This window comes from Pristis pectinata, chromosome 10, assembly GCF_009764475.1.
Source record: "Pristis pectinata isolate sPriPec2 chromosome 10, sPriPec2.1.pri, whole genome shotgun sequence".
Classification (NCBI taxonomy): Eukaryota; Metazoa; Chordata; class Chondrichthyes; order Rhinopristiformes; family Pristidae; genus Pristis; species Pristis pectinata.
In genome coordinates, this window is record NC_067414.1 from 72,065,026 (window position 1) to 72,091,633 (window position 26,608).

The window sequence follows — 26,608 nt, forward strand, 5'->3', positions numbered from 1 at the left end:
TAAAGGGTTAATTTATGTAGTTGTTGAGATGCATTGTGTTGCTGGTCATCTAACTGAAAATGTAGCACAGATCTGGTAGATTATTAAAAAGCACTCAGGAGAATTTACTAATTGTACAAGAAGGAAACATGAACTATACAGAGGGAAAAAGTATAATTAGAGCATGTTTCGAAAGAAGCAACAAAGTTTTGAAGCACAAAAAATTAATGAGGTGGAATATGATATGAATTTAAGAAATGAGGAAAGGACATGTTGCTAAAGGTCAAAATAATAGAAAAAATTGTGTTCTCTATCAAAATAGTTAAACAGTTTTGTACCGTTATCATTTAAAATCATTTCTTTAAGTATACTGCTTGCCCTCTGATCCATATAATGGCAGAGCAAGAAATTTAGGGAAGTAAATGATCATCAAAATTGCAGTAATCGAAACAATGACAGAATCAGGTTTATTATCACTGCCTTATCTGAGGTGAAATTTGTTGTTTTGCAGCAGCAGTACAGTGCAAAGACATAAAAAACTATAAATTACAAAATAAATAGTGCAAAAAAAAAGGAACAATGAGGTAATGTTCGTGGGTTCATGGACTGTTCAGAAATCTGATGGCAAAGGGGAAGAAGCTGCTCCTGAATCATTGAGTGTGGGTCTTCAGGCTCCTGTACCTCCTCCCTGATGGTAGTAATGAGAAGAGGGCATGTCGCTGTTGGTGAGGGTACTTAATGATGGACGCAGCCTTCTTGAGACACTGCCTCTTGAAAATATTCTCAATGGTGGGGAGGTTTTTGCCCTTGATGGAGACTACAACCCTCTGCAGCATCTTGCTATCCTCTGCATTGGAGGCTCATACCAGGCTGTGATGCAACCAGTCAGAATGCTCTCCACCATACATCTATAGCAAATTGCAAGAGTCTTTAGTGACATACCAAATCTCCTCCAATTCCTAATGAAGTAGAGCCACTGGCGTGCCTTCAAAGAATAAATGTCATCAATTATTTAGCTCATTTACGTGTTCTCAGTATCTTTATGACTTCAAAAATGCATATTAGTATATAAAAACATAACATGACCGGGAACAGTCCTCAAGCCTACACTACCTTGCAACTAGATCATGGCCTCTGCACCATGTTTCCACTCTCTCTCCATACACTCCCTTGTAGTTCAGTCTTGGCCTTGAATATATTCAATGATTCTGCTGTCACAGCTCTCTGGCACAGAGAATTCCAAAGATTCAAGATTCTGAGATAAGAAACTCCCCTCAGCTTTGTCTGAAATGGGTTGTTCATTATTCAGAAACTATGCCCCCCAGTTCTAAATTCCCCCGCTAGAGTAAATGTCCTATTTGTGACCACGCTGTCAGTACCCCTCAGAATCATATGTTTAAGCAAGATGACCTCTCATTCTTCTACACTCCAATGAGCGTAGACCAAATTTGCTCAACCTATCTATCTGTGAAGCCCTTCATTCCAGGATTCAACCTAGTGAGCCTTCTCAGTACTTCATCCAATGCAAGCACATCCGTCCTTAAATGTGGACCAAAAATTCTCCAATTATTGGTCTGCTAGTGCCCTGTAAAGTTGCATCAAAATGTCTCTACTTTTATACTTCATGTCCCTTGCAATAAAGGCCAATATTCCATTAGTCTTCCTAATTATTAGTTGTACCTTCATGCTAACCTTTTGTATGTCATGTGCCAGGATCCCCAGATCCCTTTGTATTGAAACATGTATTGTCTCATGCCATTTAAATAATAATTTGCTTCCTCATTCTTCCTTCCAAAGTGGTCAAACTCACATTTTCCCCACATTATTCTCTACCAGTCAACTTCTTGCTCATTCACTCACCTATCTATATTTCTTTCTTTCTTTCTCATAACTTGCCAACCCCACTTTATTTGTATTGTCAGGAAATTTTGGCCATGGTGCACTTGATCCCTTAGTCTAAGTCATCAGTATCGATAAATGCTTGAAGCCCCAAAACTAATCACTCTATCACCCCTTTAGTTACCGATTAACAATCTGAAAATGGCCAATTTATTCCAATTCTGGGTTTTGTTAGCCACACTTAATCCTTAATATATTGCCTTCATCCTCGTATGTTCGTATCATGTGCAAAAGTGCTTTATGTGGCACCTATCAAATACCTTCTCTAAATCCAAATATACTACTTATAGTGCTTGCCGTTCATCTACCCTGTTTGTTACATCCTCAAAGAATTCCAGCAAATTGGTCAAACCCAATTTCCCTTTCACACAAATGTGCTGACTCTGCTTGGTATTATTTTATAAATGCCCTGCAATTACCTTCTTCGTAATGAATTCCAGCATTTTTCCAATTAAAGATGTTGGGCTAACTGGCCTACAGTTTCCTGCCTTGTTTTCTCCTTCCTTTCTTAAACAGTGATGTTACATTTACAGTTTTCCAATCCTCTAGGAAAATTCCAGAATCCAGAGACTTTTGTTAGCTAACAGCAATGCATTCATGTTTTCTGCAGCCACTTCCTTTGAGACCTTAGGATGCAGACCTTATATCTAGGTCTGCCTTTAGCCCAATTAGCTTGTCTAGTACTTTTCTCCAGTGATTGAGATTTGCTTAAAGTTGCTTACTACCTATAGCCCTTGCTTATTTGTTATTAGTGAGATGTTTTAGTGTCTTCTATCATGAAGACCAATCCAAAAAGGTTATTTAGGATCTTAGACACTATTAATTCACCAGTGTCCTCTATAGGTGCACTGTTTACTTCAGCTATTCCCTTTCTTTTCATATATCTGCAGAAGTTTCTACTGTTTTTATTATTTGCCTTTGACTTCTGTAGTCTCCCTCTTTATAATTTCTTTTGGTCATCCTTTGCTGGTTCCTGAAAATTTCCCGACCTTCTGGCCTACCACTAATCTTTGCGATATCGGATGCCTTTTCTTGAAATTTGATGCCATCCTTATTAAATTCTTGGTATATCCTTTTAGAGCCTTTCTCCCTCTCTGGAATACACGCTTGTTGAGATTTATAAATCTTTTCTGTAAAAGTCTGGCCCTGCTGATCTACCGTGTACCCTTTCATCTATGTTTCCAGTCTACTTCAGACATCTCTGCTCTTGTACCAATGTAATTGCCTTTATTTAAATTTAGGACACTATTTTCAGATCCACCTTTCTCACTGCAAACTGAATTTGAAATTGTATCATGCCATGATCGCTCTTTTGTTTGACAATCTTTACTTTAAAATCATTAACTTATCTTGTTGCAATACACAATGCTCAGTCTAATAACCCAGTTTCCTGGTAGGTTCCTCAATTTATTGCTTTAAGAAACTATCTCCAATTCTGTGAACACATCCTCAAGGCTACTGTTGTCAACTTTATATGTCCAATCTGTATGATTATTACAGTATCTTACAAATCCTGATTATTTCTTGATTTATACTATCTACCATTAGCGGTCAATATGCTGCTTTCACTAGTGACTTCTTACTTTGCTCATCTCCACCAAAACTGATCTATATCTTTAAGATTTTGAATGAGTATCGTTCCTCCCCATTGCAAGGACCTCAATTTTTGATAACAGAGTTAGCCCATCTCCAGTTTCTTTCTGTCTCTCTTTCTGATATGTCAAATTCTCCTGAATATTCAGCTCTCAGCCTTGGTCAGCTTGCAGCCACTTCTTTGGTATGGCTGGCAGATCATACCATTTATTTCTTTTTATGCAGCCAATTCCTCCATCTTGGTAGGAATGTTGTGCTGAATACAGGTAAAGAGCCTTTATCTCATTATTTTTCCTTACTCTTGGCTTGATTTGTTGCTGCAGATCGGTATATTAGTAAAAACCTTTTACTTTAACTGCAAATTCTCAAGTGTCATTTCCTTCAACTAAGCAGCTTCCAGTAGAGAAAACTAAATGCATGATTCACTTGTTCTGCCCAAACTTCTATGTGGAATTTTCAGCATGGCCTCAGAAAATTTGCAAACAACATGATTTGCTGTGGCGTGTTTTTTTTCCATTCTTTCTTGCTCCTGCGAGATTTTGTTAATATCTTTCAGTTCACTTTAACTGATGTCCAGTGAAGAGTTTTAGCATTGCATCATAGGAAACTGTTGGCTTTATTTTGCAAACCGGCACTTTAAGTTTAATCAGTATACAGGCAATTCCCAGGTTACGACAGGGCTCCATTCCTGAGAACTGTTCGTAACGTAGAAATGAACAAAAACAGTGTGTGGGAGAGGATCACAGAAACAGCTGTGACAGGAAAGCAAGTAGGCATGGGAAGAGTGGCCACCAGTGGCCCCATTGACTCGATGAGCGAGCAAGGGTGCGAGTCTGCTTAGCATTCCCAGCTCTGCTCTGGGCTGGAGAGAAGGTACGCGGAAATGCTCCACTCTCACCCGGCAGCCTCGCAGCAGCCAGCAACTCCATCCCCATCCATCCTGCTGGTCTCCCAAATGCTCATTCGTGTGTATGGGATAGCCATAAGTTGGGTGCTTGTAATGTGTGGAGGACCTGTATCCTGGTTCTTGGTCCTTGTACAAAATGGGTAGGAAGATGCTGAAAGATGGCAAAATGGCAAAAAAAAGTGGTTGAATGCAAGATTATACTTAAGAATGATACCGACTGTATTTTGAAGTGTCAGCAATTAAATATTACACTTTTGTGTTAATGTATTGAGGCCAGGTCCTGATTTTGCCATTGTTAAACACAGGAATGCCAAAATTGCTGCCCAACATTCTTGCTCTTCCACTGAGTGGGTTGTTTTTAAAATTTCTCCAGTTTTATCTTCAGAAGTTAGTAATCTGCAGTGACAAATACTTTCACCTGGAAAGTGCTGTTTTGTTACATGAGCATGTGAGTTTTAATATTAGCCTCAATGACCCTAAAAAAAACCTAGTTGTATGTGTGAGGAATGTCATTCCTATGTAAATGTTTTGAAATTCTGTGCTTTGTGGATTATTTTTTACTTCTTAAAAAAAATAATATTTCCCCTTTTACATTCTTTATTTCACTTGCTGTGAAATATTTACAAAGTTGGTTTAAGAATAATGTCTGATTTGCTCTGTGTGAGCAATTCCCTAACTGGTTGCTGAGTCTGGTAATGATTCATTGTTGCAGGATCCCAAAAAAATGATGCTTAACTGTACTAGATATCACATAAGATGAAATCCTTGCCACACATAAAAACACTCAGTATTTGTGGGCAGATTCTTCAAGGCCATCGGTGAATATCTAGGCTTCAACACATTTTGGTAACTTGAATTAATGGTAGTGTTGAGAGTGAAGGTGGCAATCATCCTGTCACATCTGCTTTTGGTAATACTGGTTATTTGGACAGTAGTACTTACGTTTGGAATTAATTTCATTCTGTCAACTTTTAGACTTGCTTGGAGTAGGGATGTACACAGACTTTGTCCATCTGCAACCAGATTTTTTTAGAGCTGTTTTAACTATTGTATGGATACAGATTCTGCATAAATTTGATTTAGTTTGTACTTTGGCTCTAGACTGCCACTAATTATGGGACAAATTGATATGGTTTTTACAGTCTGTTTTCTATGTTTATAGCACTGTGTTGCAAAGCTCGCTGTGATGTTTTACTTCGAGGGAAGCCTGCAGATGATATTTCCATGTTCTTGCAGCTCTTGTCCAATGTGATAACAAGTAGCTAGAAAGAGCTTGTAAAGGAAACCTTGAGTTGTCGTAGTGTGTCTTACAGATTCATAGGGTTATAGAGATAACACCATCAACCACTCATTTATACTGATTTTACATTAATCCAACATTTTCATCAACTCCCCCCAGATTTTACTGCTCACCTACACACTAGGGGCAATTTACAGTGGACAATTAATCTACCAACCTATGCACCTCTAGGATATGGGGAGAAACTGGAGCATTCAGAGGAAACTCACACAGTCACAGGGAGAACATGCAGACTCCATACAGATAGCACCTGAGATCAGGATGGAACCTGGATTGCTGGCACCGTGAGGCAGCAGCCATAGCAGCTGGTGCCACTGTGCTGCCCACATTGTACACATTGAAACCATAACGCACCAGTGGTGGATAAGTTGGTTGTTGACGATTGAAGAAGATGGGTTTCAAGCTCCTTTATGTGTTGTTATGGTTGCGCCCATGCAGGTGGTGGTCAGTATTTCATCACATTTGTTTTGAGTCTTGCAAAATACACAATGAATTATGAGAGGATGAGGAAATGGTGAGCGTAGCACTAGGAGGTTAGCCACCTATTGTTGAGTAGTTCTGACCAGCTTCCGCCATTCTTTGTTTGATAGCCATATTGTAGATGTGGATGATGAAGTTTAGTTCGTAGCAATGGAATGTTGGGTAAATGTAGTGCTATGAAAAGCCAAGGTTAGTTGCTTTTTGATGTTGATGGCATTCATAACCTCTTACTGAAGTGGCAGGTAGTGTTCATATCACATACCTGCCCAATCCTTGGGACTTGCCAGTTCTTGGTGACTCCCGCACATTATCCTTTCAATGTCCAATTGTTTGCACATGACTGTATTAAATTTTAGCTTTCCTTATTCTGTCCATTTGATATTGTCTCCACCTCATTTTATATTTGAATTGCCTCCTGTGATTCCATAGTTAATTTTGCATCATCTGTAGATTTGACCAACTTGAACTGAATTTGTGTTTAAGTGATACAGGGAGAAAATAACACGTGTAATGCTAGTAGATTAGTGTACAATAACTGGTTTCTCACTTATTCAGTAGCTGTTTTATTGGCTTGTAGGTTAATTATGTGATATTTTAAAGTCCCGTAATGTTAGTTTCAAAGACCCACACTGTCATGCTTGGAAAACCATCTTCAGACAATTTGATCAATATTGTAGGAGTACATCTCATTAAGAATAAGAGTACATTAAGAATAGACTAAAAAGTAATTAAACATTTCAAGGTTATTGAAGGTCATTTACACAAGAATGTATCTCAGAATGTAATACTGGACTGTAAATATGTCTGCAAGCCCCTGTAAATAGAAGAGAAACTAGAAGAAGCTATCACTGTAAGATAACTCCTAAGCAAACACATGTGTTTTTCATCTAGATTCCACCATCTGCAGTCCTTTGTTTCTCTTGATGCCTATTAATGTGTTTTGCATTATCCTTTGAATTACACATTTCCATGCATGATCTCTGTTGACGCTCTGTTCCATTACACTGGATAGAGAGTCAACATAGAACAATGATCAAAAAGAAAATTTTTAAAAATTCTCTTTTTCTTTAAGCAGATGTTTTGAATGGATTATTAACCGATTATGACATCCTCTCATTGTCGGATATCCGCCAGCACACTCTAAGAAAGCGTGATGCAGAACCACAGACCCATTTGGAACAATCGGTACAGTTTTCAGCCCTGAATAGGTAAGATTGAACAGCTTATTTTGTAGCACAGGTGATTTTGTTCTCAAAATTAGAATCACAAAGAAATACTCCCAAAAAAGATGTAATGTTAAGAAATATAAGATTAAGATGTTAATGAGTAGACAGGATGTTTTTCTGTTTGAGGCAGAAAGGTGTTCAAATGGCTGTTCACAAGCCATGCTTGTAAAATCAGATAGAAACACATACATGAGGAAAATTTAATGTAGAAAGCCAGAACATTTTCTTTTCTCTGCCTTTTCTGCTAAATACAATATGAGGTTAGTTCAGTTATTCTAACTCTCATTATCTTTGATTTAACATGCTAGCACTTGAGTTGTTTTATCCTGAGCAAAATTCAAACTGCCACACTAATGGAGGTGCTTCAACAATACTGGTTCTATTATAAGGTTTTACACAATTATTTTTGCTGTGTAGAAAGTATAAAAGTTTATTAATTTTGCATTTTTTGGGCCAATGAAAATTATGAAACCAAGTTAGATTTTCAGCATGATATTCAGCTTTACATCCTTACTGGTTTTACTTCAAGTCTCATTCTTGATGAGTTGCATCAAATGGGAATGGTGTTGAGTGGAGATTGTGGCAGTTCTTTGTGGCAACTGGGAAAACTACAAGGGTATAGTTCTACCTGGACAATCTATGGTACTGCTTGATGCATTGATGTTATGGAAATGGGCTGTACTTATGTACTTTTAGCTTGACTGGGAAAAGAAAATGAGGAAAAATCAAGATTTAGAAAGTAAAAATGAACTTAACAATTTTGATAGTCAGAAATTGTATTTCAATTCCAGTATGAATAGCAGACCTGTGATTTAGATATTAAAGATGCATTATTTGGCCAATTAAGGGGATGTTCCCTTTTGAAATTGACTCGCATAGATTTTATATAATTCCAGGTGTTAGTATGGCCTGCTGTAGTTGTGGTGCAGTGGGGAATGCTTATATGTGTGTGTGTGTGTATGTATGTGTGTGTGTATATATAATTATATAAAAAATATATATATATACATATATACACACACACAGCCCAAATATATTTCAAGGCATTAGATAAAAATACATTCATATAAAAGATAGAACTGCTACAATATTGCTGTTTGTTTTTGAAAATACTTTGAACTTCCTGTTTCACAGAAATTTTAACTTGTACTTAACTTCAAATGTGGAGCATTTTTCTGAAACTTTCAAAGCAGTGGTAGTGGATGGAGAAGGAAATGAAGAAGTATATCCTGTGCAATGGAAAAATTTCTTTTCTGGCCACGTGATTGGTTAGTACATATAATGAAATTGAGTGATTGCAGAAAATGATATTGTATGTAAACCATAAGTCTTCTGTTATAATCTTATATCCTGTAGCAATTTTTCAAATGAAAGTATTAAAGTCAAATATTCATTTAATATGAAAATTATTTTCTCTGGTGGGACAATTGCATTTGAGAGAAATTGTTCAAAAATAAGATGCATTTTCACTTGAACTCTGGATCTGGATGAATTATTAAATCATGAGACTTGAAACTCTACTTTAAGTGGAAGTATGGTGCTTCAGTTGTCATGACTACCAGGGTACTTTACGTCAGTGAGCTTTTTATTACTTCCTAAAAGCTTGTATATTATCCTAATCTGCTGGTGACCAAATTAGTTATGCTTGTTATATATTGCTGATAAGGTAACTGTGGGTGCAAAACAAAAGTTAAAAATGATTTACACAGCAAATCATTTTTTATCATATTTATTTTTCTAGCCATTGCCTCTGTTTTAATTTTGTAAAAAAAAATTATTGGTCAGGTATAAGTTAATTAACAACTGTCCAGTATCCAGTTGTGGATGAACTCCAAGGTCCTTGAGTTATATATGGAAAAGACTAAAGCTATTGTTCATGGATCTCACCACAGACCTTTCCCTCCTTCACAGTTGTGCCAGGCTGAACTAGATGAGTTGCAGTTCCAGTGTCTTATTGCTGAATCTTTTAATCCTGTGAATTCTTTATTGCAAAATCTGCCTCTTTCCATCTCAGCAACATTGTCCATTTTTACTGCATCCTTGTCTCTTCCATGGTTAACTCCAGACATGATCTATTCTGGGACCATGGCTTTTTGTTACGCTTTTTGCCAATAGTACTTGTTAATAATATAGATGCAAGCAGAAAGTTGCAAAAGGATATGATGGATTAAATGAGTAGGCAGATGAAATTCAGTGGATAGAGAGAAAAATGTTTCAAATCTCTAAAGGAATGATAGCCTTATATGTAATATTGGCAGGAATACAAAGTCATGTTGATTTACATTACAGCTGCACAGACCCTGCTTGGACCCCAATCTTGTGTACTGCATTTAGTTCTAAGTACCTTGTCTCAGAAATGACGTATTGGGTTTGAAGGGTTTAGCATATAGATTAATTAGAATCATACTGGGGTTAAATTGTGAGGACATTAGTATTTTCAATATTTAACTCAAGAACCTTGGAATTCATCCACAGCTAGTTGTTAATTAACTTAAAGCTGACCAATAAATATTTCAAGTGATGCATTATCTGAGTTTATACTCCCACATTCTTAGAAGATTAGCTAGTGATATTGAGGTTTAAAATGAACAAAACAGGTGATAGGGTTGAAAGAGAGAAATTATTTCCTCTGCTGGAAAAGTCTCAAAGGGTTAGGGGTGTGCTGGTTCAGGAAGGTAATCTCAAAATTAGAGCTAAGCTGTTCAGGAGTGACATCTAATATTTCAAGCAAAGAGCTGTGGAAATCTGCATCACTTCTTCCTAGGTTGTCAAGGCTTGTTCATTTGAAAGTTTCAAGACCACAATTGATATTTTTATTTAAAAACATGTACAAAATGTTGTAGAAGCAAGGAAGCCAAATGGATTTAACATGCACATCAAGTGTGATCTAATTATGTGGCAGAAGCAATTTATGAGTAGGGGTAGTTGAATAGCCTAATCTTATACCTATGTTCTGAAGTTTCAGTACCTGTTCCAGTACTTTCCTAACCAGCTTGCCCCTTTCCATCTTTTCAGATGAAGCATTACATCATCTGAAGCTTTTCTACCTGCATCCTGTACTATATCAGATACCACATATGAATATCTCCACTCCTAAACTGCGTTGGTTTACAATCCCAACACCTCCAAATGAGATCAACTGCTCTGTTTTGTTGTCGTTATTTCTGAATGTTTATCTGATACTAAGATTTTAAAAAAATCCAACTGGCTATGTTGTGATGGACCAAGTGGTCTTTTGTGCCATGAACTTCTTTATCTAATACAAAACTGAACTCAGCCATCTTCTGCAAATGCCTAAAGAATATCCAGCCTCAACTTTGTCTCTATCAGCTGCCTCACAATTTATCCAGAATTCTGAAATGTCTGAGCTCAGTTTCCTCCTCCATATCTGATTTGTTGACACTTTGTAATTAGATAAAAGCTTTTATTTTACAATTTGCTTTTGCAGCCCTTCATTCTCCAGATGAAAGTAAGTGTTGAAAGGATGCATTTTCATTATTTCTGAAAGTTCAGCAAATCAAAAGGCCAGACTTTATAGACTAAAGTAAACATGGTTTTTTGAGTTTAAAAGTAGGAAGAAGTCTGCCAAATAGCTGTGATCACGTTTGACCTCAAGGTTCAGCATTTAAAGAAGAACTACAGTACTTATTTTTTCCATGTCTGCAACATTGCCTGCTACCCATCCTCCTCTTGCAGAAATGTAATTCCTTGCAGGCAGCACTTCTACCATTGGTAAACTGCTTATCAATACTGCTGTGCCCTGTGCTATATCCTAGGGTAAGTTTTTCATCAAGTCATTCTTGACCTTAACAAGGTTTCCCAGGTCCAAGGGACTTTCTCCTCTTCCTTCCTCCTTTCCTGACCACTGGAACCACTTCCTTAAACATCTCTGCTTTTCCATCCCTCTTCATGGACTTAAAACCATCTAAGAAGTTCCCCCTGGCTTTTGCTCGTTTTAGCCTCCTTCCTTTATTTCTCTTCCTCCTCTCACTGCACTATTATAGCACGGTCAACTGCCCTTCAGAGAGCTTTGAGATAACTATGTTATGGGTCCAGTTGAAACATAAATAACTGCTGGAGTTAAATTTTCAGATTTGCTGGTAAATTTATGAACCATTTCAGGTGGGAAGTATGGTTTTGATGTTTTGTAGTGTAGTAAGCACTCTCAAAACTTTCTGTAGGTGGATGTGAATGGAAGGGTTGGGTTAAAAAAGATGCACCATAAGTGAGTGAGAGGATAAGCACACATTGGGACTGCATTACTCTTGAAATTTGAATGGCCAGCGAGTTCTTGCCCGGGTGGTGGATTCTTGAGGTTATTAGACTGTTGTCTTCAGGCTTTTAATCAATAAAAATAATTGTCAGTCCTACAAAAACAAATACTGTGATGCTGAAAATATGAAATACAAACAGAAAATGGTGAAAATGCTAAATAGGTCAGGCAATGGACATTTCTGTTAATAGAGCATGAGACTCTACAAAGTCTGGGTTTTTGATTCATTGAACTTTTGAAGCTGAAGAAGTTGTAGCTTTTCAAAAATTGATTTCATGTGGCAAAATGAGGATAGCAGAAATAATTAGAACTAATTGAAATATTTTTGTCTAAATTTAATTAGATAAAGAATAAAATCTTAAATAGGTCACTCTGGAAAATATTAAATCAGCATTTATAGAAGGACTAAAATTGGGATATGAAACGGCATGGTAATTGCAAATTTTGTTTATTCATAGATTAGTGTTTATATTAGTAATAATGCTATTCGGCTTCTTGATTGTGATAGTATTTTCAGCTGGACAGCTACCCAGTGAGACAAAAGTGGATGAAATCAGGCATATTTTATGCAAAGTTCAAGCAGAATGAAATAATGGGGCATGGAAAAAGCCTTTAAATTTTCTAGCAGCCAAGTATTTCCATTTAAGTTCAGGAGTTTCTGAATGAGGCTTTATTGAAAATCTTAATTTTATGAAACTAACAAAACGAGTGTCTAGAAATGGGAGTGTTAGAGATACCAGTGCCAGTTTTCATAAGACACAGTTTAACCCTTGACCTATAACATTATAAGGGTCTTATCATTGACCCAAAACCTATCCAGACGAGTCATGTAAGTACAGGAGAAGGTCAGAGGCTGGGTATCCTGAGCAACTTACCTCTGGACTCTGAAATCTTTCCACAATTTACCAGGCACAAGTCAAGAGCGTAATGATATACTTTCCATTTGTCTGGATGAATGCAGCTCCACCAACTCTCAAGAAGCTTAACACCATCCAGAACAAAACATACACCACGCTAAACACTTACTCTCTGCTTTTGATGCACCCTATCTGCAACATGCACCATCTACAAAAAGCTACTTTAACAGCACCTCCCAAACCCCCAACCACTACCATCAGGAGGGATGAGTGACAGGTGCACAGGAACATTGCTGCCCGAAGGTTCACCTCCAGATTCATACACATCCTGACTTGGAATTGTATATTCCCGTTCCTTTGCTGCCCCTGAGTTTAAATCCTGGAACTCCCAACCTGACAACATGGGAGTACCTTCACCAACAGGACTGCAGCAGTTTAAGAGGGTGGCTCATCAGCCCCTTCTCAGGGCAATCTTGGAATGGGTGACAGATGCTAATATTGACAATGACACTGTCACATCCCCCAAATGAAAATTGGTGCCGTATAAGTGTTCACAACATTGTTGTGGTTACCATGTTTTCTCTGATCAGTGAACTTGCTGTTTTCATAGTTGCCAAAATAATCCAAATTTGTAATTAGTAAATGTTCATGACAACGTGATACATTCATATCATGCTAAATGAGAGCAAACATCAAACCACATCTTGTGTTGTGTTGGACTCAAATATGTTCCTACATATTTGGAGGAACCCTTCAATTAAAATTCTGATGTTTTAACTGAAAGTAAAATCATTGTAAAAGTTGAAATTATATTGAAGTAGAAACTGTACATTGAAAGATCAGAAGTCTAATTGTACAATTTTTAAATAAAAGGTGAACCAGGTTCAAAAGTCCGTGCTCTTATTGATGAGGAGGAATTTATTGCCAGAATTATTACCGATGAAGGAGAATATAACATAGAGGTATTCATGCCTTTAATTTACCCTTTTGTTTGGGGAAGGCTTGACAGAAGTTCTGCTACTGGGAGGTTTCTTGTGTACAGAGTTTCTCCTGATGACTATGGTTTCCATCCCTAACATCATCCTGTCTATGTAATGTGCTGAAGCTAATATACGCCTAAAACTGAATGCAACAGAGTTGGAAGATATGGAATTTTAATATGTGTGAACCATAAGCCTATGTACAGGAAGCAATTGTATCCATCCTAACTGTGCCAGTTACTTGCAGTAGGGATTGAAAACTGAACCATTCTCTCATCATTAGGCTTGCAATTTCTCCACTTCAAGTATTTAATCTGTTTTGTTATCTTAATGCAATGATTTCTCCTTCAGCCACCCTGGAATAGAACATTTCCCCTTCCTACAATGAACCATGATTCCTCTTACTTCTCACCTACTCATTGATTTAAAAGTTGACTATTTGTAATTAATTTTTCAACCAGAAGAAATTCTTTCCCCATTCACCCTAAAATCTTTCATTATTTTAATTTATTACATTTCTTCCAGGCTGCCTTTACAACAATGTAGATGGTCTTGATACATTGAGTCTTATAACTATAGTTTCCTACCCCTAGTATTGACATAGTCAATCTATGCAGTACTTTTTTTTAGTTGTTTAGCATCCTTTCTGTATTGTGACCACAATGGCAGACAATAAATTGTGTGACTATGCCCTAATTTCCAAAGTCAGTAATGCTTTTTGCCTTTTTCTTTTTATAGCTGCAAAATGTCACCCTCCCCCTGCTTCCTGCACCTCTCCTGGTCTCATCCTGCCTTCACCACACCTTACCCTGCTTCCCCCCCCTGCCCCAGTCTCCTCCTTTCAGTTTGTGTATCCTGCACCCTCTTACTGTTCTGATTTATAGATAGAGGTTCTTCTAACTTTACTGTCTTTTTATGATAAAATTATTAAAATCAGCCTGTATAAGGTTATATTGGTTAGATTCCTAATTACATATTTGTGTTTTTTAATTTTTGCTTCTAGCCCCTATGGAGATTTATTAACTCTGCCCCGGTTGAAAAATTGTTGGCATACAAATCTGAAAATGTCTTGGAAATTGGACGATTAAAATCATCTAATGTCTGTGGTTATATAAAGCTGAATGATTCTGAGCTTTTGCCAGAAGATGATTATGATGAAGAGGATGATTTTGACATAGATGCCTCCACTGGTAGGTGTATGTGAGAAACTGCTGTCTAAATGTATTAATTTACTGTCTCCTTCATGATCTTCTGATGTATGTTTGTGGCTTCAGGCCCATACTGTGGATTTTATTGGGTCAGTGTTGATTTAAGAATAATTCTGCTGGCATACAACCATCAGGATGTCTGTGAAGAACTTTTCTCAAGAGCACTGGATGTGTTTGTCCTAGTACTCTAATTTCCTCTGAAGCTATTTGGTAATTACAGAATTTTAAAATTCTGCATAACCTGGTGACTACTCGGTCATTAGTAATACGTTACCAATTTTGCATTCTTATTTGAAACTCATTTTACAAACTCAGGCTAGAGGCTAGTTTTGATTTTTTCCAGAACATAGCACATCCAAATGTAACACTGTGTTATTGAATTGACGTGCCTAGTGTTTAAGGATTTAAAATCTTCAGGGTATGTTTATTATTATGTTTTCTTGTAGATAGTTTATAACAGAACTTGCACTTTTTAAAAAATGAAACACTGTTGATTTTGAGACCATTTCATCAGTTTACATAATATCATGTTGTAAGTGGATTTAAGATATGGAGCTCTTAACTGAAAAATGAGATGATATTACCAAAACAGAACTAGTTCTTCTGAAACAGGTTAAATCCCTCATATTTGGATACTGTTCTTAAAATTGTGCAGTGACATTTTGTTTTAGATTTTATACTACTTTCCATTCCCTTCTTTTTTATGAAAGTATATAGAAACTGAACTTGTGCTATTCTTGTCAGAAGGATGGACAGGTGAAGGATGGATATGTATCTCCATCAATGCCTACTTTGGCTGCTAGGACATCTCTATGATGTTGCATATAAGTTGAATTGAATTAAAACATGTTAATTAAATGATTTGAATATATTTTCCACACAGTATCCATTGTATTCATAAGATGAGAGTGAGATATTGATTCAAATGCTTAAATGAATGCAGAGAGGTATTGGACTGAAGAAGGAAGACAATGAAGATTGGGTTTTCAGAGCTAAGAAAGTAGTGTGTAATAATTGAAAAAGTATTTGCTTTAGTCACCCTTTGCTTGCAATTTCAGAGATGGGTTGGATATTATGTGATTGACAACCTTAAGTTGTGAACAAAGCTATTTTTTTTGCTCATAATTCACAGATTGATGCAAGTGCACTTTGTTGAATAAAATTGTGAAGCAATTTAAGAAACAACTACCATACTTAAGAAAACAAAGTTCCACCCTGGAGTTTCTGCCCAGAGTTTGCTGATTCCCAACACCCTCTCTCATTTTACTGGTAGGGTAAAGGTGAAAGCAGAATGCAGATTGGCTCTTAGTATACTGATTACAATCTAAATAACACTAACAGTTATTACCAAAGGAGAAATACTTACAACTCTATGGTTTTAGTATTGCAAATAATGTTTTGTTTGTAGGTTGCACAAATATAGAAGGTTGAGGAGTAGTATTGTTTTACATGTAGCATTGTAACTCTTGTCAAAGACACATTTTGACATTTGGTATTTATTTCCCTTTATGACTTAGTTTTCTTCTACTTCCTTTTGCTTCGTTATTTTGTTCAACTGTGAATAGTAGTGTTGCCTGACTGTTTACTTTCTGTGTCTAAGTGGGCAATGTTTCTGCATTAAATTCTTAAAATGTAACTTACAAATTGTTTGCAAATCTTGTAAATTAGAAGTTACAACATACAAATAGATTTGGCTTATCACTTTTTCTACATGTGTATGTAGTAATCTTATTTAGTCCTGGTGCCTTACAGTGCCAGCTTGTCTCAGTTAACACTTTGGGCTTTGTGTCTTTCTCTTATCTTGGCCAGCACTTTATTTCCGCCACTAAAACCGAGTAACTCTGCATTTTTATCACTATATTGAGGTACTGCTGGCAAAAGATGGTGGTTTTTTGTTTATATAATTTGCTGCAAAAAATAAATTACTAGTCAGAAATTCTTTGCTGTTTTTCAACAATATGAAGTAAAAATAATTTCCCTGTTGATGCTGATGGCATCAACATTGATTTCTCTAACTTCTGGTAACCACTCCCCTCTGTTTTCCCTTTCTCTCCCCCCCCCCCCTTTGTTTTCCTTCATTCCTGTGGCCCCCTTACCCCTTCTCTTTCCCCTCCCCCACCCTCACGATCTGCCCATCACCTCCCTGTGGTTCCTCACCTCTCCTTTATTCCATGGTCTACTGTCTTTTATCGGATTTTTTCTTCTTCAGCCCTTTGCCTCTTCCACCTATCACATCTCAGTTTCTCCCATCATTCCCTTTCATCCTCCCTCCCCCACCTACCTACCTTCCCCCTCTCACCTGGACTCATCTACCATCTGCAAGCTTGTAGTCCTTCCCATCCCCCCTACCTCTTTATTTTGGCTTCTGCCCTCTTCTTTTCCTGATGAAGGGTCTCAACCGAAATGTCAACTCTTTATTTCCCTCCATAGATGCTGCCTGACCTGCTGACCTTCTCCCGCATTTTGTGTGTGTTGCTCCAGATTCCAGCATCTGCAGAATCTCTTGTATCTCTGGATTTCCTTTTTGCAATTGGCTTTCTTCAAGTCTCCCTGACTTGACTCCAAGCCACTTATATTAAATGGAGGAAACCTGATTTAAAAAGTAAATTATAGATGATACTAAAAAAGGTGGACAACGAAGCTTCAGTCTGAAGGAAGATATAGTGATTAAGTCAGTTAGGCAGAAAAATGGCAACTTTAAGTTTAGTCTGAGTAATGCATTTGGGGAGGTGAAACAAAGCAAGGGAATACACAGTGAATGGAAGGATATTGAAAGATGTGTAGAAACAGACCTTGAAGTGTATGTCTGCAGATCCTTAAGGCTGCAGGATAACTAATAAAATGGTTAAAATGCAAATAAGATATTTCTTTTATTAGCCAAAGCATAGAATATAAGAATAGCAAAATTATGCTAGAACTATTTACAACACTAGTTAGAATTGCTTTACCTATGAGGAAAGATTGGATAGGCATGGGTTGGTTTTTCTGGAACACGGCTGGCTGAGGGAGACTTGATTGAGATATATAAAGTTATAAGGAGCCTAAATAAAGTGATTATAGTGGGATCAGGATGCATGTTTTAAAATAATTGGTGGAAGCATTAGAGGAGAGATGAGGAAAAGTTATTTTTCACTTGGAGGGTGTTTGGAACTTGCTGCTTGAAAGGCTGGTAGAGGCAGTAGGCCTTGCCATATTTAAAAAGTACTTTATATGTACTTGAGGAACCATGACCTTCACTGCTTTGGAGATAGTGATGAAAACTGGTGCTGTTTTTGACCAACATGGACACAATAGGGTAAATGGGTATTTTGTAAAATTTCTTTTGATTCTGTGATTCCATTGCATTAGATAATGTGCATGTTCTTACATGGATTCCATTTGACATAAGTATGCTGGAAGCCTCTTTATTCTTCTAGAGATCTTTCTACCACAAAATACTGTGCATAAAACAGCACTTTGTCATTCCAGTGAATGATGCACTAATCAAGAATTTGTGCTTCATTTTATTATTTTTAATTATCCAAGGTGAAGAATCAATAAACTTTTTTTTACTAGAATGTTCCAAGTATTTACCATTCTTGTGTTGTATCCTGCACAGCTATCTAATTCTAAGCAGTATCTTGTTTTTTTTTCTTCAGAAAGATACAAATCATCTCTTTTCAAATGACTCAGAAACTTTTAATTCTTTGACAGAATATATCCAGCGACAAAAACGACAAAAGGTCCCTTTAGATCCCGAGAAGAATACCTGTAAATTGCTAGTAGTAGCAGATCATCGGTTTTTCAGGCACATGGGGCGAGGAGAAGAGAGCATCACTATCAATTATTTGGTAAGCAAACCCTAAGATGGATTTCAATGCATTTGTCAGTTGCAGCATTCCCATCTGTGTGTTTTACCTAATCCAATTTGTGGGTGAAATATAAAACAAGTGTTAGAAATACTCAGCAGGCCAAGATGTGATATACAGGTCCCCAGGTGACAAACAGGTTCAAAAGTTTTGTCCAAAAGTTAGAAAATACACGAAAATCACTGGATATGGTAACCATGCCTCCACAATATTGTAATGAATGGCATCAAAAGCACAAAAGACTGATAAGAAAGAACATTTAGTAAAAGTGGAGAGAGAGAAAAAAACTAGTGTGGCTATTTGTAGGAATGATAGTAAGTACATTCGTTGGACTGTCATATTTAATAATATTATGGGAGCTTGCTGATAGATACAAGTCTCCATTAGTTGGGCGCTCCTAACCCGGGGACAGCCTGTAAATTAGAAAATACATGTATGTTAACTTGCATTGTATATTTGAAACAAAAATAGCCTCTTAAGTCCTTTACATTGGTAATAATGCTTATTTTAACCATGCCTTGGTTCTCAAGCTTTCTCCAACATCATTTGTGTGTTTGCACAGCAATATGTTCATTGATAGTGAGCAGAAAAATTGGTCAATAAATAACCCATTTCCCTCATTCTCCAAAATAACAGATCTAGTATACAAGTTTTCACTTAAATGTTAAATCAATAAGTATATTTTGAAAAGTTTGTGTTTTTGATTTGTAAAATCCCTTTGGAACATCCTCTCATGCATTATAAAAGAACAATTGCAATACTGAACTAAGAATTTAATGCTTTTAAAATATACTCCATACAGCTCAGAGTTTTCCTTTAAATTGTATTCTGTTTGAAACAAAATATTTTGGTCTCAGGTCATTATGCTTAATTTTGTTTTTAAAATCAAGTATAGTCTAATTAACTTCTTCTTGCCCTCCATTTTGGTAAAGTGTTTTCTGTTATTGCATTGTTATTTTTCCAGGAGATGTTAAAAGCTGATACATAACTGGTTGGTTTTTGCTTCCTTAAAATTAAAATAACCAAGTTGCTTCTCATTTTAGTACCAATTTTGCCTGAATACGAATTCAGTTAAAAAAAAATATTTCCCTATTTGTACTTGCAAGTTATCTTGATAGACATAAAAATATAATACAGAAAGGGAAACCCCAATTGATCTAAATGCAGTTGTATAACTATGTATGTAAAAATAGAAAGTTGTACAATTTTAAATATGTACTGGGCAGAATTATGTTGATGATTAGTTGGCAGTTTCAAAGATGCAGTGTGTACATAAGCATATTGTAGACTTCCATGCCAGTTCATTGCAGCACAAGTGTACAGAATAAGTTAAAGGTCAGATATTGGCACATCTAATATCTCGCTCCACCCCCTAGACTTGCCATGGAGTCTAGGGGTATTCCTTACGTTACTGAGTAGAGGTAATGTAATTGTAAATTTACTCTCTGTAAATGGCATCTCCGCTTATGCCACCATGGCTGGTACATCTAGCAGGCATTGAATGGAGTTGCTGCTTGTCATTGAATGGTCCAGTGGCTGGCCCAAGTCTCCACCAATTGCAACCTACTCATCACTCATGGCCTACTCTGTCTAGAAGGATGGCTAGTCAGGTTGGGAGCTGCCATTTCTAAAAGGTAAGTGTGAGGCACAGGCTGGGTCTATTGTGATTTGGTCCATTCTGAACAAATTGCTTTTCTAATTGCTCAGTTCCTGATTTAATGTACTTGTGATACTTGTGGCCTTTTTTGACACAGATAGAATTGATTGACCGGGTGGATGACATTTATCGAAATACCTCTTGGAATGATGCTGGATTCAGAGGTTATGGTTTGCAGATAGAAGAGGTAATTAAATTAAACCAAAATATTTTTTCTCAATTCTTAACAGTGCTGAACAAAGCATTAGCTTGTCTTGTCTTGACTTGGATATGCTAATCTTAGTTGGTACTCTCAATTTTAAGCTTAATGCATTAAGCAGAAATAACCTTACTAGAAACTTCTTCTGAAACCTATTGGACTTACTTTTCAGAAAGCATTTGAAGTTTCAGTGCAAATGAACTGTATTCGACTATGCTTATGATATAAAAACTAATATTTATTATGTTCCTGTCTACATTTTGAAGATTGTGTGGTAAAGTTCATGTTGCTATCAACTGTCCAATTTACCTGTAAATTTTGTTAATTAGCAGCTTGTATTGAAAATCCAGAAGTTGCGAGCGATTCAACAAGAGTGAGAAGCAGCCAATATAATTATCCCTTTATAAAAATTGAGAGTCAACATTCAGCAGTAGAGATATTTTGTACAACTGGTTAACTAGTGACTGTACAAAGATCATCAAGCTGCCAGCTAACAAGAATCTAACGTCCTGCTATATAGCATTTAGTTTAACAAAATGTAAAGTGTATTTCAGAGATGGGGTAGCTAGATCACAAATAAAAGACATTTAGCTGACATGAGAAAAAGAATGTTAGAAATAGAAGCAGGCTAGGCCATTTGGCCAGTCATGCCAGCTCTGCTATCCAAAAGGATCATGGTTGATCTTTTATCTCTGCGCTGTTTTCCAGCACTAGCTCTCCTGATTCCCTTAATGTTTAAAACAAAATATTAATCTCAGACTTGAATAGACTTAGCAACTCATAGATTCACAACTGATAGACTCATATTCCTTTTGGGTAGAGACTTCCAAAGATTCACCACATTCTGGGGGAAAAATTTCTCCTCCTCTCAATTTTGAATGGCCAGTTCTTTATTTTGTGATTCGGGCACCAGAGCTGGGGGAGTGTCATCTCTGCCTGTACCCTGTCAAATCTTGTAAGAATTTTGCAATTGTTGAGATCACCTCTCACTCTTCTAACTTAAGGGAGTATTGGTTCGATCTGTTTTATCTGTCCTCGTAGAACAATCCGCTCATTCCAGGAATCAATCTGGTGAGCTTCCATTGCACTCCCTCTATCACCAATGTATACTTTCTCAGAGAGGGAAACCATACCTGAGCAAAATATTACAGGTGAGTTGATACCAAAGAACAATATAATTTCCAGCATGTGTCTCTTTTGCACTCAGATCCTCTTATAATAAAGGCAAGCACACCATTTGCATTCCTAATTACTTGCTTTACCTGCATGTTAACTTTCATGTACACCTAACTTGTAGAAGTGTGCAAAATGGAAAAGGAGGAGTTTGCCTTGTTATAAAGAATAGGATAAAGGCACCAGAGAGAAAAAGTGGAGTCAGTTTGGGAGGAGCTCAAAATTAAGGGGCAGAAAACACTGAGAAGTGTTGATGCAAGGCCCCCAAACCATACTGGTAATGTACAGCATAATAGAAATCAGAGATGTATGCAACAAGGGTAATCCAATAATCATAGGAGACATTAATGTACAAATAGTCTGGACAAACCAGATTTGCATTAATAATGTTGACATGGCTTTGTGAAAGGTACATGTTTGATAAATTTGCAAGAGTTCTTTGAGGATGTGACTAGCAGAGTTGACAGAAGGGAGCCTGTAGATGTAGTATTTTTAGATTTTCAGGAGGTATTTGACAAGCTGCCACATAAAAGGCTGGTGAACAAGATAAGAGCTCATGGTATTAGGGGAAGTGTGTTAGCATAGATTGGTTATTGCACAGAATACAGAGAATTGGTATCCAAGTTTGATGCAAAAGTATGTGGGAGGACATGTTGTGATGAAGATATTCAGATTCTGCAACAGGATATGGATAGGTTGATTGAGTGGGTGAAAACTTAGCAAATGGAATCTAATGTCTGAAAGTGCGAGGTTACGCACTTTGATATGAGGAATCTAAAGGCAGGCAGTTATCTATGAAAGATTGTAGATGAGCAAAGTACAGAGGGATCAAGATATTCTTGTGCATGAATTGCCAAAAATAGCAGGCAAGTGGTTAGGAAGGCAAACAGCATATTGCCTTTATTATAAGAGATTTGAAATTTAGAAATAAGGAAGTATTACTAAAATTGTACAGGGTACTGATAATGCCACCCCTGCAGTACTGTGTACAGTTTTGGTCCTCTTATTTAAGTAAAGATACACTGGCTTAGAAGGCAATCCAAAAGAAATTTGCTAGGTGAATACATGAGATGGGAATGTTGTCCTGTCATGAGAGGCTAAAAAATGATCTATGTTCTTTGGAGTTCAGAAGAATAAGGTATGATATTACTGAAACATGTAAGGTCCTGAAGGGGCATGACAGGGTAGATGTTGAAATGTTTCCTCTTGTGGGAGAATCTCGAGGGAATGTGTTGCATGATAAAGGCCCGGTCATTTAAAACTGAGGTGTCAGACCTTGACCTCACAGGGATGGTGAATCTCAATTCTCTACCCCAGAGGGTGGTGAAGGCTAGGTCATTGGGGGTATTTAAAGAGGGAATAGATAAACATTTGAAGGATCAGGGAATCGAGGGTTGTGGGAAACTGGCACAGAAGGGAAGATGAACCCTGGAGCAAATCAGCCATGATTGCATTAGATGGCAGTGCAGGCATGGGGGGGGGGGGGGGGGGGGGTGGTGGAGGTGTGCTGAGAGGACTCCGCCTCCTCCTCCTCCTATTTTCCTGTGTTCTTACGATACAAAGCTGATTGGCAATGTGGGTTGTGAGGATGAGGCAGAGTGGCTTTTGGTTTATTTTTGTTAGGTACTAGAACTGTTATGTAAATCTGCATTATCCAGAGCTTATTAGCATTGTTTCTGCTTTTCAACTTGATCACAGCTGCTCATACTCATTCAGAAGAACCTCCTTAGTCCCATGTTATCGGTTGTCATATTGATCACAATGGGATCTTTTTTCCAAGTTCCTCTGCAGCTGTGAGGAGATGTCCTTTGGGACTTACAGCTGCAGAAAACAATTTTCATACCCTGACTTTAGGTATACCTTATCCAAAGAGAAAAGCCATGGCTCACTCAACCTATCCTCATAAGACATGCTCTCCAATCCAGGCAGCATCCTGGTAAATCTCTGCACCCTCTCTAAAGTTTCCACATCCTTCCTATAATGAGGCAACCAGAACTGAACACAATATTCCAAATGTCATCTAACCAGAGTTCTATAGAGCTGAAACATTATCTTGCAACTCTTGAACTCAATATCCCGATTAATGCAGGCCAACACTCCATATGCCTTCTTAACAACCCTATCAACCTGCGTGGCAACCTTGAGGGATCTATGGATGTGGACCCCAAGATCCCTCTATTCCTCCACACTGCTAAGAGTCCTGCCATTAACCTTGTATTCTGCCTTAAAATTCAATCTTCTAAAGTGTATCACTTCACACTTTTCCTGGTTGAACTCCATCTGCCACTTCTCAGCCCAGGTCTGCATCCTATCAATGTCTTGTTGTAATCTACAGCAACCTTCTACACTATCCACAACACCAACCTTTGTATCATCAGCAAACTTACTAACCCACCTTTCCTCATCCAAGTCATTTATAAAAATTACAAAGAGCAGTGGTCCCAGAACAGATCCCTGCAGAACACCACTGGTCACCGACCTACAGGAAGAATACGCTCCATCTACCACCACCCTCTCTTCTATGGGTGAGCTAATTCTGAATCCACACAGCCAAGTTTCTCTGGATCCCATGCCTCCTGACTTTCTGAATGAGCCTTCCACGAGGAACCTTATCAAACACCTTACTAAAATCCATGTACACCACATCCACTGCTCTACCTTCATCAATGTGCTTCGTTACATCCTCAAAGAATTCATTCAGGCTCATGAGGCACGACCTGCCCCTCACAAAGCCATGCTGACTGTCCCTAATCAGTCTATGCTTCTCCAAATGCCCATAAATCCTGTCTCTAAGAATCTTGTCCAGTAATTTGCCCACCACTGAAGTAAGACTTGCTGGCCTGTAATTCCCAGGGTTATCCCTACTCCCTTTCTTAAACAAAGGAACACTCCTGACTACTCCTGTGGCTAGTGAGGACGCAAAGGTTATCGCCAAAGACGCAGCAATCTCTTCCCTCATTTCCCGTAATAACCTTGGATATATCCTGTCTGGCCCCGGTGACTTATCTATCTTAATGTTTTTCAAACGTTCCAGCACATCCTCTTTCCTCACGTCAACATGCCCTAGCGTTACGGTCTTGCTAGCTTCATCTCTCTAACCTTCTCCAGTCTTCTTGCTGTGGCTTGTTAACATTTTTCTTCCTACACACATGCTATGCCCACATCTGCCTAGGCCCCACATTTTGAAATTCCCGCTCTGAATCCCTCTGTCTTGCCACTTCTCCCTCTAATTCCTTTTAATATTTGTCTTAAAACGAACCTGCGATCAAGCTTTTGGTCAGCCATATTAGATCCTGTTCTTTGCATTGAGTATCTTTTTACATTAATGGTGCTACTTAAGTGCAGCTTGTTTATTTTTAATTGCAGATCATTGTTAAAAAAGAACCAACCAAGGTAGCTTCAGGCGAGAAACACTACAATATGCAAGGGACCTATCCAGTTGACAAAGATGCTTGGGATGTTAAACCTCTATTAGAGGTAAGGAAGAATTAATAAGACAATAGTTAATTACATAATGCTTTTAAGGTATTATTTTTGTTAGACACCAGAGCTGTCATATAAATCTGACTTATTGGAACAAATTCCTTATTGGAACAAATTACATCTTTATCTTTAGGACAACCAATACATATTTTTGGAATCTATTGTGCACTGAACTTCTCTAGTACTGGTTTTAAAATTAGTATAAAGTCAACTATAGTGAAGACACCAATTTCAGATCTAAACTGTGCTGAGACCTTGCAGTGCTACCTCTGAGTGAGAAGGTGGTAAATAATTCTAGCCTAGATAAGTTCTTGTTTCTTTTGGCAAAGGTAATTTTCAAACAGAGAATTGTGGAATCCTTACAACCTGGAAAGAGAGCATTTGACCCATTGAGACCATGATGGCATTCTAGACAGTTGGCTTTTTGTCTTGACTACTGTGCAAACCCACAATGCAGGAATAAAAGCATGCAGAATGAAACTCGTTTTGAGGAATATACATAGAACATAGAACAGTACAGCACAATACAGGCCCTTCGGCCCACAGTGTTGTGGGGACCTTAAAACCTCACCTAAGAGTATCTAACCCCTTCTTCCCACATATCCCTCTATTTTAAATTCCTCCATATGCTTATCTAGTAATCTCTTGAATTTGACCAATGTACCTGCCTCCACCACCGCCCCCGGCAGCGCATTCCATGCCCCAAACACTCTCTGGGTAAAAAACCTTCCTCTGATATCTCCCTTGAACTCCCACCCATTTCTGTAAAGCCATATGTTGGACAATCTGACTGTATGAAAGTATAGATTATCCAGTAGATTATAGATTCCTGTGTCTTGAGTTTTATTTAGAAACTAACTTCCCAGTTTATGACTGTGTAATTTTCTATCTGTTAGTTTTCTGTTTGTATTTTTTAAAGCAATTCAGCGCTGATATAGCTGATAGAGCATCCAAAGTTTGTCTTGCACATTTGTTCACCTACCAAGATTTTGAACATGGAACACTTGGGCTAGCTTATGTTGGATCTCCAAAACCACGTGCTTTAGGTGGTATTTGCCCTACACGTAAGTCCAAATGTAAATGAAATTTTAATTTTCAATATTTGTTTAATTGAAGAAATGTGAATAAAATGCATTGTGTTACTATTTTAAGTTGGATTATTTTATAGGAACAAATTGTTGAATTCAAGTTAGTATAACAAAGATGAGATACTGGAGCCAATTTTACACATGCGTGCTGCTGGTGAATCTCATTGCTGGTGGCACATGTTGGAACTCCAAAACCAAGGGCATTAGGTTGTATTCACTCCACGTGTAAGTCCAAATCTAAATGGAATTTATTTTAAAAAATTCAATTTAACATTGAGGAACTGTTAATAAAATGCTATTATTTTTTTAAGTCAGTTGTATTGTAGGAAAAAAAGTTGAAGGCAAGTTGGGATGATGGGACTAATGTTATATGTACGTGGGACTGGTGAGCTTCATGGGTTGGTGGACCATATTAAAATATCATAGAGATGACACTTAACAAATTCCTGATATGATTA

General features: G+C 37.5%; 1 protein-coding gene across 4 annotated transcripts in view; it reads left to right on the forward strand.

Annotated features, from left to right (window-relative positions):
- Positions 1–26,608, forward strand: part of LOC127574939 (disintegrin and metalloproteinase domain-containing protein 17-like) — a 56,850-nt gene that overhangs the window by 5,289 nt on the left and 24,953 nt on the right. For 2 of the 4 annotated variants that reach the window (XM_052024464.1, XM_052024466.1), the window contains exons 2-9: positions 7,234–7,366; positions 8,519–8,652; positions 13,388–13,476; positions 14,498–14,684; positions 18,396–18,532; positions 20,305–20,394; positions 24,946–25,056; positions 25,982–26,138. In XM_052024464.1, the coding sequence (XP_051880424.1) occupies positions 7,234–7,366; positions 8,519–8,652; positions 13,388–13,476; positions 14,498–14,684; positions 18,396–18,532; positions 20,305–20,394; positions 24,946–25,056; positions 25,982–26,138 (1,038 nt within the window). The remainder of the gene's footprint in view (positions 1–7,233; positions 7,367–8,518; positions 8,653–13,387; positions 13,477–14,497; positions 14,685–18,395; positions 18,533–20,304; positions 20,395–24,945; positions 25,057–25,981; positions 26,139–26,608) is intronic. The other 2 variants (XM_052024465.1, XM_052024468.1) reach the window with 1 other exon arrangement.